The 14,648-nt window shown below is 42.1% G+C and overlaps 1 protein-coding gene across 1 annotated transcript; it reads right to left on the bottom strand.

The window, feature by feature from the left end:
* Window positions 1-1,276: 1,276 nt before the first annotated feature.
* Window positions 1,277-7,003, bottom strand: Rmp24 (ribonuclease MRP subunit p24). Its single transcript, XM_090353242.1, has 6 exons — window positions 6,849-7,003; window positions 6,747-6,769; window positions 4,573-4,769; window positions 4,113-4,300; window positions 1,670-1,863; window positions 1,277-1,452 (listed from the first exon to the last, which is right to left on the bottom strand). The coding sequence occupies exons 1-5, from the start codon at window positions 6,923-6,925 to the stop codon at window positions 1,710-1,712; spliced, it is 639 nt and encodes a 212-aa protein (XP_090209368.1). The 5' UTR covers window positions 6,926-7,003; the 3' UTR covers window positions 1,277-1,452; window positions 1,670-1,709.
* Window positions 7,004-14,648: the final 7,645 nt, after the last annotated feature.

Here is a 14,648-nt window from a genome sequence, read left to right on the forward strand (position 1 = left end):
TTGTTGTTAATGTGAAGACAAAAACTTGTATAATAATTTATTTCAATATCTTGGCTTTATTTATGATCCGCTGTGATTTATCCATTCAAAAAATACTTTTTCCATTTAAAACTAATTTATAATGTACTCATAGCAACATTTAAAATATTCGAGGGCTGGGAGTTTGGCCTAGTAGAGTGCTTGCCTAGCATGCACGAAGACCTGGGTTCGATTCCTTGGTACCACATACTTAGAAAAAGCCAGAAGTGGTGCTGAAGCTCAAGTGGCAGAGTTCTAGCCTTGAGAAAAATCCAAAGACAGTCCTGAGGCTCTGAACTTAAGCCCAGCACTGGCAAAAAAAAAAAAAATATATATATATATATATATATATATATATATATATATTCAAAAGGTGTGGAAATATTTTCACCATTCATGACAAACTTCTGACCTTCTGACTTAGGTATTGATTTTTAACACCAGTGTCTTCTCTAAATATTTATGATAAAATGCATTATTTTTTTTAAAGAGCTGGATGAGATTTGTGATGTGATAGTACTCAACTATCTGAATTGCGCCCCTTGCCCAGTCAGTCCCCCACAAACCTCAGATGTTGGTTAGCTTACTAACTGAGCACAAACTAGTCTGTTTTAGAAGTTGTTTTTCAGGCTTTCAGTTTGCCAAGCCCTAATAAATACAGTTTAAGCTTAATATTTTCAAGCTTAAACATTTAAATGCTTTCAAACATTTAAAACACCAGCACCTAGCATTTAAAAAGTTTTGGGTTTTTTTGTTGTTGTTCTTTTTGCCAGTCCTGGGGCTTGCACTTGCCTGAACACTGTCCTTGGGCTTTACCCAAGGCTAGAACGCTACCACTTGAGCCATAGCACCACTTCTGGCCTTTTCTATGTATGTGGTACCAAGGAATCAGACCCAGGTCTTCATGCATGCTAGGCAAGCACTCTACCGCTAGGCCAAATTCCCAGCCCTTAAAGAGATTTTTAAACTGGGTACCAGTGGCTCACATCTGTATCTACTCATGAGACAGATTTGAGAATCACAGTTCAAAACCAACTAAAGGCATGAAAATGACTGAAAGTCTGCACCCTTCCACTACTATCTTTCCCTTCCCCTGTGTTCCTAAGCAATGCAGCTCAGCTGCTCTAAATTCACGTCTCTCAGTGCCTTAAAAATAATAAGATTTGTGCATTAATAGGCTCTTAAGCTGTTTCTACATCTTGGTTATTGTAAATAATACTACAATAAACATGGAATTTTATTACATAGGTTTTATTTATATAGTTTTTACTATATAGTTATGTGTATAATAGTGATAAAATATGGACACACTTGGCTCCTTTTCTGAATTAGCAATAAAATTACTGACATATGGAAGAAACCTTCAGGAGTGAAAAGACTTTCCCAGTAAAGTCTCAATTTCCTTTTTGAAGAAAATGACATCAATAATGAAAACTGCAAAAACAAAAGGAAGAGAAAGTAATAATAAATAATATTCAATGTCCACCTAACCTGCTATATAGTTTTTTGTTCTCATAACCACTGTGAGGTTTCAGTTATTCAATCAAATGATACATTCTCCCCATAAATACTGAGGGCTGCCACGGAGTTTGTTGTTGGACTGAGTTTCCATAAAATTAAAGAATGAAAGTACAAAAGGTTATTTACTAACTTTAGTTTCAGGATTTAGATTATCTCTTTAAGTTTCCTCTTCACAGAGAAGACAAGAAGTTTCTGAAGTCCGCCTTTGGAATGTTTGGGGATTCACTCTGACTAAGCAACATTTTTAGTTGAGAGAAGTGTTTCTTTCTTTTGCTCATATTCCTTGAAGAGCAAATGGGTGTTGATTGTCCAGATACAGGTGTTCTGGAAAGACAAGAAAAAATAAAAACCACTCTTAGTTATACTAACATGAAAAAATATTCTTCCTGCTTAGATTACTACTACCACTACCACAAGCAGCAGCATTTTATGGCTACACATGGGCAGGGGCTGTATTCAATAGTGTGCCGTTTAAAAGAAATGTCAGAGTATCTGGCTGTGGACAATGTAGCCTCAAGTATACTGGGAGGTTCTGGAAGCTTCTATCATACCTGAAAGAAAGTTAAACCTGGGCGTAAAATGTTATCAGGCCTGAATTCTCCTTGAGAATTACATCAAGGTTGCCATTCTTTTTATGCAAGAACTTCAAGAATGTATTCCTTATTCATTTCTTCAAATCGAAAATGTCAACCTATACCTGCAGCTACCTTCCCCATCAGAATGGCATAGAGGAGGGGCCTAGAAATACCTACTGAATAAATAACTCCCATCTGTTATAAGTATATTTCATCCCCTCCAAAGTGTTCTCTCCACTTTCTAACTCCCTGTCTGGGTGATAAAATGCAGTGCCTTATCTATTTCACATTCTCTAACAAGTATTCACCCCTTGGTATCCAATCTTTGGGACTGGTTTCAGGACCTGCCCCACAGATACCAAAATCCAGGGATTCTCAAATTCCTTACATAAAAAAGCATAGTGTTTTCTTATAACCTGTGCACGCCCTCCCATAAAGTCCTCTCTAGAGTACATACGATACCTCTACATATACGACAATATAAATGCTACATAAATAAATGTTCTACTATGTTTAGTCCATACCACTTTAGTAGGAATATAGTGTTATTTTTCTGATCTAGGACTGACTGAATCTGCAGATTCGGATTGTGCCAAGCTTTCTGTTATATATATTTACCTTATAAAGTAAAAATTTCTATATCAAGAGCCAGGCTTATACCTGTAATCCTAGCTCTCAGGAGGCTGAGATCTGAGGACTGCATTTGAAGCCAACTGTGGCAGGAAAGTGCCTGTGAGATTCTAATTCACAGCTAACCACTCAAAAAGCAGGAAGTAGACCTGTGGCTCAAAGTGACAAAGCACTAGCATTGAGCAAAAAGAGCTCAGGGACAGTACTCCATGACTACCAACAATAAAAAACTACACTGAATTCTTATCATTCCAAATATCAAAATAATTAAGAATATAGAAAAAATTTAACTACTTCAAGCCTGATACAGTGATTCAATTCAATAAGCAAATATAATTCAGTCCTTGCTGGATTTTGTTATGTTTAAGAGATGACCAGACTCTGTGTCTTTTGTAAATAAACTTTTAACATTCCTTTCATTGTTTCTAGGGAGTTAAACTTATTGACTGTCAAGTGATGAAAGTACTCAATATTATTTTAAAAAAGCGTTCAGTCATATCATTAACCTGATACCACTAGACAAATCTTCACTCAGTTAAAATTTCTGCAGGAAGCTCTGACACAGGCAAGCAGGAGCAAAGATTGGAGTGGGAAAGGTGCTGTGAGTGGCTCCGTTTTTACAGGTACATAGAGCGAGGAATAGACAGGCTGTGTCAGATATGGACTGGAAAGGTAGAGTATTTGATCTATCTGTAAGTATTTGATCCATATCCCACAGAGTTAGATATTAAATGCTGCTAATCAGAGCTATGCTTTAGGAAGATCCTAGATTGAAAGGCCATAAAACCAGAAATTGAAAGACAAACTAGAAAGCAACAGCAGTAGTCCTTACAGAAGGTAAATAAGGACCCAAATCAAGACATCAATAGTAGGCAAGAAAGAAGAATAGATGGAAGTGGTGCTGTGGCTCAGAGTGCTAGCCTTGAGCTGAAGAGCTCAGGGACAGTGCCCATGTCCAGAGTTCAAGCCTCACTACTGACTAAAAGAGAGAGACGAAGAGAGAGGGAGGGAGAGGGGGAGAGAATAGATGCAAGGAGAATGAAACAAAAATAAAGACAAGGTGGCAGAACTGTACCTCCCATTTTATGATGTTAGTTTACACAGGCAGGAACTTAGGAGAATGGACAGGTTTGAATGATCACTTTGCAGCTTGCTGGGAATATGCCCAGGCAAAGAGTGTAACAGGCATATGCCAGTAAGTCATAATGCTAGGGATATATGGGAGTGTGTGGCATCAGAGAAAGGGCAAGGAGGAAAAGGGGGGGGCGAGTCAGAACTGCATTAAAATATTTAGGAACACATATAAACAGAGGAAGTTAAATACTTGAGGTAACAATGGTTACTCAAAAAAGTAACAAAATAAAGTACCTGAATGGGCTCTTGCTTTTAGAACCACCTACACCATGATTTTGGTCTGCTGAACGTGGAGTGTTCTCTAGCCCCTTCAGACTGACTTTACTGGCAGGAGTAGTAGGATTGCTGTTCAGTTCTGACAGAAAGCTTCTACTTTTACCAGGATGCTTAACTGTTCTGTTGCATGTTTTGCATGTAATCATCTAAAGAAGAAATATCAGTGTATGTAAGTAAAACTAAAAATAGAAATATTTTTTAGACAATACAATGGGCTCTAGTTGCTCAACATGATACTACTTCAGAGGGAATCAAGAAAGAAACTAGGAAGATGCTCATTAATATCTGGATGTACTTTTTATCAGCAGGCAAACTGTAATCCTTTGTCTAATATGACATGGAGAAGATCACTGAAAATTTACACACACACACACACACACACACACACACACTACAGAACTGAAATCTGAAGTCATACCAGTACACTTTTGGAATTCTTGTACTTCTTCAGAATTTTTGCTTCTTTGAAACTGAGTGCACAATTTCTTGCTTGTTGATTAAGAAGTTTCTGTATTTTGGGTGTCAGTTTGGCCTTGGGTTTGAGGCGCACTCGAGCATTATCCAGAACTAACAACTGGAAACAGTATGGACATGTTCCTTCAAAGGTGCTATTATCTAAAATTATACAAATGGAACCCATATTTCAGCAAATCAAAATACTGTTACATACAGATAACATAATGGCACAGCATGAAAAGTAATATTGATATTTAAAATAAGCAGATATGGATTCTCTTAAGCTGAAAATATGAAAATCCAATTCATTCAACAACATATAAGACAGTTCTCTAACCCCTAGTGATCTGACTTATTGTTATTAAGTGAAAACAGGCTACTGACTTTCCCCAATTTTATCAACATATTTACCATTAAAAAACTGCAGTGTTGGGGCCAGGAATTTGGCCTACTGGTAGAGTGCTTGCCTAGCATGCAGAAAGACTCGGGTTTCACGCTTCAGTACCACATATATAGAAAAAGCTGAAAATGGTGCTGTGGCTCAAATGGTAGAGCTCTGGCCTTGAGAAAACCCAAAGGTAGTGCACAGGACCCGAGTTCAGGCCCCAGGACTGGCAAAAGAAAACAAACAAAAACTGCAGTGGGCTGGGTGCCAGTAGTTCACGCCTATAATCCTAGATACTCTGAGTAGGATTATAGGCATGAGCCACCAGGGCCCAGCTTTCCTTTTCTTTTTAAACCATTTGTACAACAAATATTTACTGAGTATCTACTGCTAAGCACAGTGCTTAAGCTCTAGAAATACAATAGGTACTGCAAAAGAGTGAAAGATGTTTGTAATTTAGCTCTACAGAATACACATTTCATTCATCCTGAGTAAACCATTCAGATCCTGTTTGATCTATCAGTGAACAAAAAGTCTGGAAGGCAGACTATAACACTAAGTGCTGGGATAAGAAAGTACAATAGTCTAGGAACAGGACATGATGGTGGAACTATCATAATTTTCAGTATGGTGCTAGGAAAGGCAACAATGAGTGACATTTGTGGGGAGAAATCAAAGTAGGCATGTGACACAAGAGTTTCAAGCAGAGAAACAAAACAAAGAGACCAGGTGGAGTTGAAGATGAGTGAACTATTGAATGGGTCTGGAGGCTATTTGAGCCTTCAGGTTATTTGTGCTGTAGAGCAGCATTCTTTTTCAAAAAAACCCTACACTTTCACTGTGACTTGGAAAGGCATTTATGGCAGAGAAGAGCCATGAGCTAGACCCCCCCCCCCTTTCCCTTTTTTAAGTTGTTGGCATTGGGGCTTGAACTCAGGGCTCATGCATTATCTCTTCCTAACTTTTTTCGCTTAAGGCTGGCATTCTCGCACACACAGCTCATACACTTGGCTTTGGTTTTTTCTCATTACTGCTCTGGCTACTGGCTTGAGAACAGACTGTAGGAATGTCTTAGCGCTGTTGGCAGTAATCCAGGAGAAAGTGGGTGAACTGCAAGACTCAGGCTCAAAGCAATGGATGTAGCTGTAAATATCTTAAATCCAATATGATTTGTTGGCATACTGGTTTTGAGGGTGGGAAAGGGAGATTTGTTAGGGAGTCAGGATGGGCTGGATTATTGCAAAGATGAGGGTTACCATTTTCTGAAATGAGAACTGGAGAATCTTGTTGGGGTAACGCTCAGTTTGAAGTGACTATTGGTTATTGAGACGAGGCAGTCATGAGTTTAAATGTGAGTCTAAGCGCAGGCTGGATTTCAGAGGCCTACATACACAGTATATAAATGTCCTGAGAGATGAAAAATTATCAGCTTAGGAATGTAATACGAAAAAAATCTCCAAGGGCGGATCTGGAGATAAGGAGAACCAGCAAAGCCCATGGAGAAGTACTAGCTTAAGACGTGATGGTCGACGACCTGGAAGCCGAGTGGAAACTATTTCGAGAGGACCAATCAATGTGTCAAATACAAGATGAGCCAAGTTAAGAGGTATCACAGAACTGGAATTTTCCCACAGACCCGAGAAGCCCGAGGGCCGTGTTATTCTGGTGGCTGTTTATAGTAGGTCAATCAGCCGTCTCCCTGGGACCACGGCGAGCGCGGGCAGAATGGGGGCGACACGCAGGGGACTTACCGTGAGAGGAGCTGTAGGCCCAGCTGGAAGAGAAGACGGACTCGTCAGGAGCCAAGGAACCCCCTCGCCGTCCCCGCCCGCCGCCCCTCGCCCGTGTCTTACAGCAGGTAGCGGGCCTGGCCCGGGCAGCTCTCGCGGAGACCCCACGCCGCCGCCTCCAGGTAGTGCTTCTGCCTCATGGCGGGAGCTGCCGCCTCGCCGCCGAAATTCCGTGACCAGGGATACGGGGAGTCGATTCCTGGAGACACCGGGACTCGGTTTCCGGGAGATTCCGGAAGTCTGCTTCTAGCTATCGCCAATGTCGTCCTTGAAGTACTAGGTCCCTCCGGAAACACGTACCCGCCGCCAATGGGTTCCGGTATCGCGCCAAGGCTGGTGCGCAGCCGCAAAGTTGCCTTTGTGCTTCTAGTGGTCTAGGTCGTTGGTTCCGTTCTTAAACTTTCAACGAGTCAGCCAGCCATTCTTCCTCCTTCTTTCCGTCCATCTCCCTCTCCTTCCCCCTTCTCTCCTTAACTTTTCCGTTCTTTCTTCCGTCTTTCCCTATCCTTTCCAAGGCCCCCATGGCCTGAACCATATTAACACTGCCCAAGCTGTCCTAGAATTCTTTATCTTCCTGTTTCATCCTCTTTAGTGCAGGGATTACAGTCGTGGACCACTTAAGCCAGAAAAAAAAAAAGTAAAAACATAGTTGCATCTGTTCAGAAAGAGGAAGATGTACACATTCCTCTGCCTCCCAGCACACTTCCCTTAGCCCCGCTCTCTTTCTAGAGAGATGTAAGGAGTCTGCCCTTGTGGTTCAGGCAGAAAAGAGATTATTGGGAAAGCCAAAGGGCTAGGCCACACTCGAGGGTGTAGCATGTATCCGCCTGAGCTAATGGCTGAGATTATTTAGGGCAGGGAGAGAAGAATGTGTGACCATATTGTATGAGGAAATGACCTCAGAGCCGGGATTACAGCTGCTGGGCAGGGACTTCTAGGGTGGGCTACACACAGTCTTGCACAGGGAGAGAACAAAGGGGAAGGGATCTGTGTAAACTTTCACAAGGAGAGAAGAAAGAGAAGAGGGTGGGCTACACACAGTCTTGCACAGGGAGAGAACAAAGGGGAAGGGATCTGTGTAAACTTTCACAAGGAGAGAAAAGAAAGAGAAGAAACCATTTTTTCCCCCTGTCGACCTAGCAAGCACCACAGGCCTGTGCCTACTTCACTTTCTTTTTGAATCGTGCCTTGTCAGTCCCAATGTGACCCAACCCCAGGTTTACTCCACTTGGGCAGTCCAGACTTCTCGCGCCTTAGCACTCCCATGCGTCTCTGCTGATACTTCATGCCCACTACTTGCACCTGGTCTGCCTGAGGCTTCTGTCTGCTTTCTAACAGCAACAAGCCAGACTTACTTGCTTCCCTACACCAACATATCCAGTCTTTTCTCTTGCCTGTGTCCTTATCATGGGGTCCCACATTTTTTTCTGTTTCCTCCCTTACTACTTTATTCTCAGTTCATTCCCGTAAAAAATAATAATAAAGAGTTGCCTTATTTCTTTTCCTAGTCCTAGGAGTTGAACTCAGGGCCTGGGTGCTTCCCTGAGCTTCTTTTACTCAAAGCTAATGCTTTACTACTTGAACCACAGCTGCACTTCTGGCTTTCTCTGTGATTAATTGGAGATAAGAGGTATGGAATTTTCTTCAAGGGCTGGCATTGAATCAGTATCCTCGGATCTCAATCTCCTGAATAGCTAGGATTACAGGCATGAGCCATTGGCACCTGGCCAGAGAATTGCCTTCTTAGAAGTTATGGACATAGAATGTTCTGGCTCAAAGTTCTCCGCTGCTCTGAGAACAACAGCTCTATTATTCAGGGACCCTTCTGGACTTATGGTTACTCCCCCCTCAAACCTGTCCTTTGCTCACCTGCTCACTTTCCCTTGCCCACTGTTTTGCTACCTTATTGTCTCTCAAACAGTTCTCAAACATACCCTAGGGCTTTTATTGTTCTCTGTTTCATACGGGGACCCTTCCAACAACTGCTTTTCCTCACCAGAACCTTCCTTGACTACCAAAATGAAACATTCCTCCTCACTCACACCCACTAACTCATTCTCTGCTATCACTGGCCTTTATTAGTGTCATATGTAAAACTAAATTTGACTTGATGTTGCCTCTGTGCTTGAGTCCTTATGTAATGAACTGTAACTAAATTAGTTCACTAAGAGCTTGACCTACTTTGATAACAAATAGCTGAATTTCAGCCAAGTATGGAGGCTGAGCCTCAGCCAATCACAGATGGCCAGATGAACAGGCCAAGTTCAAGTAAGACAAACTCAGAGCTATAAATGATGGAGCTGCCTCCATACTCCACTTCCATTTCCTGCACATAAATACTATCTACTTTCATTGCAGACTGAACTTTGAACTTGTTATAGTTTTGAGGATTGCCTGAATCAGGAATCATTCTTTGTTCAATTAAACTTTGCTAGTTATAAGTTGTCTAAAGTTGATTTTGATGCATAGTAGACTTAGTATCCAAAATTGTCTTACTCGTTGTTTACCTACTTCCATCCCTAATGAAACAATGGCAGAAGGCTTTTGGCTATCCTGTTTGCTGTGATTGTAGTCTGGCAGAGCCAGGATTTAGTAAATGCTTGAGTTCTTATCATGACCCCTTGGGGGCAGCATTGTTCTCATTTCACATTCCTGTTGAAGAGGCTGAGACTCAGAGACATAAAGCCATACTGCTGAGCCTTGGTCTAACTTGCTCTGGCTCCAAGATTCTTATCTTCATGTTGGTCTTGTCCCTGACTGATTTGCCCATTTAAGACCTCCCAGCACAGCACAGATCCCTAAGGGAAGGTTATGTTTCTGAGCCAAGGTCTCTGTAGCGGTGTTAATTTTCTCTGCATCATTTTCCCTGCTGTAAAGCTGTCAGGGTTCAATGATTATAAAGGAGCTTCTTACTCTATAATGTCAGTCTTTCCTATTGTGTCCCATCGTCGCCAAATTTTCTTTCTCTACAAACCTTGAATTTTAAATATTTCCCACCAAGGAATTCTTTTTCTAATTCAAAAAGAAGGCAGGAAGCCAGGCACTGGTGTCCCACTCCTATAATCTTAACAACTCAAGAAGCTGAAATCTGAGGATTATGGTTCAAAGCCCAGATAGAAAAGCTCATGAGACTTTTCTCTAAGTAACTAGTAAAATACCAGAAGCAAAGGTGTGACTTAAATGATAGAGTGCCAGCTGTGAGACAAATCCAAAGAAGAGTGCAAGGCCCTGCGTTCAAGCCCCAGTACCAACATACACAAAAAAAAAATAGAATAAATTCAAAGATAAACTGGTACTTAGCTAGACAATGCCTCAATGTCCCCTTTTGAAAAAGAAGATAAAATTATAAATCAATGTGGTTCTAGGTAATTCCAAGGGTCATTTATGTGCTTAACATGCACTTAGGAGTCAGAGCACACATGGAAGTATGCTGACCCATATCAGTCCCCTAAAGCCCAGGGAAGGCCGGGGTGACCCAGGACCTAGGTTGTCCCCATAGACACACTCCACTCTCTGTGCTTAACACTAGTAGCCAGGACCACATGAGTAGTCTCAAAATATAAGATAGAATTATTAAGAATCATTGTGAGGGCTGGGAGTTTGGCCTAGTGGTAGAGTGCCTGCCTCACCTGCACAAAGACCCAGGTTGGATTCCTCGGTACCACATACATAGAAAAAGCCAGAAGTGGTGCAGTGGCTCAGGGTAGAACACTAGCCTTGAGGAAAGTCCAAGGACAGTGCTCAGACCCTGAGCTCAAGCCCAGGACTGGAAAGAAAAAGAATCATTGTGATAAATTGGTAGTTTTGAATTGTTTTGCTTTCAAAGCAACTTATACCAGAATGGAGAAATAAACATAAGTGAAAGTAATGGACTTTCTTAGGCTAGAGCTCTATCACTTGAGCCTCAGCACCACTTCCAGCTTTCTTTTTTTCTTTTTTTGTGTGTGTGTGGTACCAAGGAATTGAACCCCGGTCTTTGTGCATGCTAGGCAAACATGCTAGGCCAAACTCCTGGCCCCATATGCCAAATTTCTAAAACACTTGAGAATCACTATAGCAAGTACTGATGAGATTAGCCTGCAGAAAAAAATAGTGTGTGTGGGGGGGGGTGGGCAGAGAGAGTTCATCAAGCCTTTCATACTATGTAGTTGAATTATCTTGTCATAATATGGACCAAATCCATCTGAGGTTGAGCAACCCAGGGTCCTGCATTTGCTAGGCCAGCACTCCACTACTTGAGCCATGTCCCCAGCTCTTTTGTTTCCACTTTTATTCTTGAGACAAAGTCTGATGTTAACTTTCTTGGGGGGTTAGTTTTGAACCATGAATTTTTTATCTCTGCTTGAGGAACCTGGATTACAGACATGCACTGACCATGTCCAGAATTCTCCCCTTCCCTTCCCTTCCCTTCCCTTCCCTTGTCCTTTCTCACCATGGGGGTCTCATTATGTAAGCAAGGTCGGCTTTAAGCTCTCCACGGTCCTGTCTCAGCCTCAGTCTTCCAAGTGCTTGGATTCAAAGGCCTGCACCATCCTTGCCAGCTAGTTGTAGTGTCAATTCTTCACAACATTGCTTAGCTTAGTCTAAGCTTCTCAAAGTAACTGTCTCTTTCAGGCTCAAGTCCAGGGTCCAGAATGGGTCTTGTCAAGGAGAGTTTGATGGATATTGGGAAGGGACAGTGGGAAGTGGTCAGCATCATATGCAGAGCCAGAGATATGGGGTACCATGCTATGCCAACACAGACTCAGAAGAGGAAGTTGGTGCCCAGAAAGTGCCTGAGTCAATAACCGAGCTATACAGACTTATCCTGTGGTTGGCTGCATGTTTTGGCTCTTGGAAGGTTTTGTGTGAGTGTGTTTGTGTGTGTTGTGTGCGTGTGTATGGTTACACTAATGAATCGTGAATCGCTGGTAGTTGTTTTATTTTCAGTTTCATTCATTGTGCCACTTAAAGTTATCTTTTTATTATAGAAAATTTCAGGAGTGCAAAAATCTTCAGATGCAATGGTTTTGTATTTCTTGTCTTATCATGTTTTGTAAATACTGGAGAAGCTTTGACTTAGAGATGGAATGTAACTTCGCTTACAAAAATTGCTAATAAACTCCTGCTTAAGGTGTTCTAAATTTCTGTGAGCACACTAAAAACAAAAAATAAATGTGAATAAAATGTAAAAAAATAAAAGAAAATTTCAGGAGTGCAGAAGTAATAAGAAAAGGCCATCACTTAGTCCCCCATCCCTTCTTGTTTTGATTAGTTAGGGAGCTTGAATTCAGGGTCTGGGTGCTGTCCCTGAACTTTTTTTGTTCAGGGCTAGCACTGTGCCACTTGAGCCACAGCTCCACTTCTGCTTTTCTGGTCGTTAATTGGAGATTAGAGTTTCATGGACTTTCTTTCATGCCTGGGCTGGCTTGGAACTGTGATCTTCACATCTTATCCTCCTGAGTAGCTAGTATTACAGATGTGAGCCACCAGCATCCAGCATCTAATTTCAATAAGCACCAGTAAGTGGCCAAACATTTCATTTGTACCATGAGCCACTTCTCTTCCTGCTGTTGCCCCACTCCTTGTCTAGGTTATTTTGAAACAATAGTGTTTTAGGAGGAACACTTGATTTGTAGATAGCTAATCGGGGGGAAATCCACAGCTAAAATAAAGGATGCTAATTTCAAATGTCCTTGCCCATCTCACCCATCCCCTAAGCCAGTACTTCACCATACACTCACCATCCTCTGCCTCACTTGCTGCGTGTGTGTATTGGTGAGGAAGGGGCAGCAAACTACCATGGCAGAAGGCCTCCAGTGAGCAGTCTAATCCTGTGGGGCCTCAATAGAAATGTTAGGCTGAGCAGGGTCACCCGACTCTGGCTCCTTTGATTTGCCTGCTCTGACATCTTGATCGTATTCCTTTAATTTTATGATTGCAGCAGCTTGGGGTACGGTGCTTTTCTTTGGGAAGAAAGAAGGAATGAACTCATGACTACCTCTAGCTACTGTTCAGCCCCAGTGCTGAGAACGGACTTGGGTAGCCTATTTGCTGAGATGGCACAGGGAGTGGGCACCTTTAGTGTCCAGTCCCTTCCCAGTCATCCTACCCTCCCTCCTGCTCTAAATATGTGTGTGTGGGGGGGGGGGCGGTTCTGTCTGCCAAAGCTGCTCCTGATTGTTCCTATAACCTCAGACTCCTCTCCCTGCTGTCTGAGTTGTCTTCATCCTTTCTCTTGGCTCCTTGTCAGCTTGTAAGCATGCTCAATAATCATCTACACATGTGCACACACACACACACACACACACACACACACACACACACACACACACACACACAATCTACTCTTGCCCTGCTTGCCCCCCACCCAGTTCAGCTCCATTTTTCTGTGCTTTTTTTTCCCAGTGGGGGCAGGGGTGGTACTGGAATTTGAACTCAAGGTCTCATGCTTGCTAGGCTGGTGCTCTTCCCATGGAGACACACCCCCAGGCCAATTCTTTGCTGATGATATTGGAGTTGGGGTCTTGGAGACCTTTCTGTCTGACCTGGCCTTGAATCAAGCTCCTTCCAATTAGTCTCCCGAGTGGAAGACTAGGGTCACAGGTGTGAGCTGTATGGCCAGCTCGCAGCCCCGCTTCACGTTCCAGTCCAGTGCACATTCCATGACTCCTTTTTCCTTTCCTATTCATGCCACGTACACACGGCGCAGTGTTGCTTCCAGTCCCATCACTGGTTTGTGCCTGTGTCACCATATGAAATTGGTCTTCCCATTGTCTTTATTGTAGATGTTCCTCTACCATAGGATTCTGTCCTGAAAATAATGTTTAGTCTAAATGTCTCAGCGTACTTTCCTATCTGTTTTGGTTTGTCATCTTTTCCTTTCCCTTTTCCTCTCCTGTCCTTGTGGGTTCTAATTAACCATCATGCCTGAAGTATATTTTAAATTTTCTTAGGTTAGTCCAGGCAAGAATACCAAATGGGCTGGTTGACACAATCTAAACACAAAATCAAGGTCATGGAAGCCCTGATGGCACCTCATATGTTTGAGCTTTTCCCTCAGAAGAACTCCAACAGGGCAGAAGGAGGGATTTGATTGCTTTTCTAGGCTAACCTCCTTTCTGTAAAATAGGACAGAATGCTTTTTTTTTTCAAAATAATTATTATTATGAGATCATGTTTTGGAAAGTACACTACACACAGAAGGTGCATAATTATTATTCGACAAGCTTGCTAAGAGCTTCCTCCAGTTTCCTTTATCTGATAGAGCCCAGAATAATTGAGAGAAGTAAGCTAGTGGCAAGAAGATGATAAGAGCCTATATTAGAGTGGTAGGGTACTTTATGACTTACTCTATCATCACTTTAAAATGAGTTGCTTTAAGTCTGTGGGCTAATCATGGTGCTTTAAAAGCTACCTCATTGCCTTTGAGAGATATCCATTATTTTGGAAACTGGTAAATAAGGGAAAAGAATGAACCACTTATCCTATGCTTCTTACACTGCAGATGGGTCATTTGCACAGTAATTGAGGGAAAATGTGTTTGTACAAAAACACCCCAGCTAATCAATGAAGAAAAAAATCTTAGAATTAGAGTATCACCATTTGGCAACCTTCAATGAATGCAGGACTGGGCTCTGGGTGTCACCAGCTGCTGACGTCACAAAACGAGGCTAGAAGGCATACATGTGGTCCCTGATGGAAGAACACTCCAAAATCTGTGAGTAAAATCAACCAAATGGTGACCAAGTCTCTGGATTCAAAGACTGTCTTCTACCAAATGACAGAAAATACAGAGGACAGAGGAATCTACTAAGTCACACCACAGGGACATAGCTGAGGAAAATCAGACTGTATGAACTATTGCCCTCAAATGAACTGCTT

The sequence above is a fragment of the Megascapheus bottae genome, chromosome 19 (assembly GCF_031878675.1).
Source record: "Megascapheus bottae isolate mThoBot1 chromosome 19, mThoBot2.hap1, whole genome shotgun sequence".
Classification (NCBI taxonomy): Eukaryota; Metazoa; Chordata; class Mammalia; order Rodentia; family Geomyidae; genus Megascapheus; species Megascapheus bottae.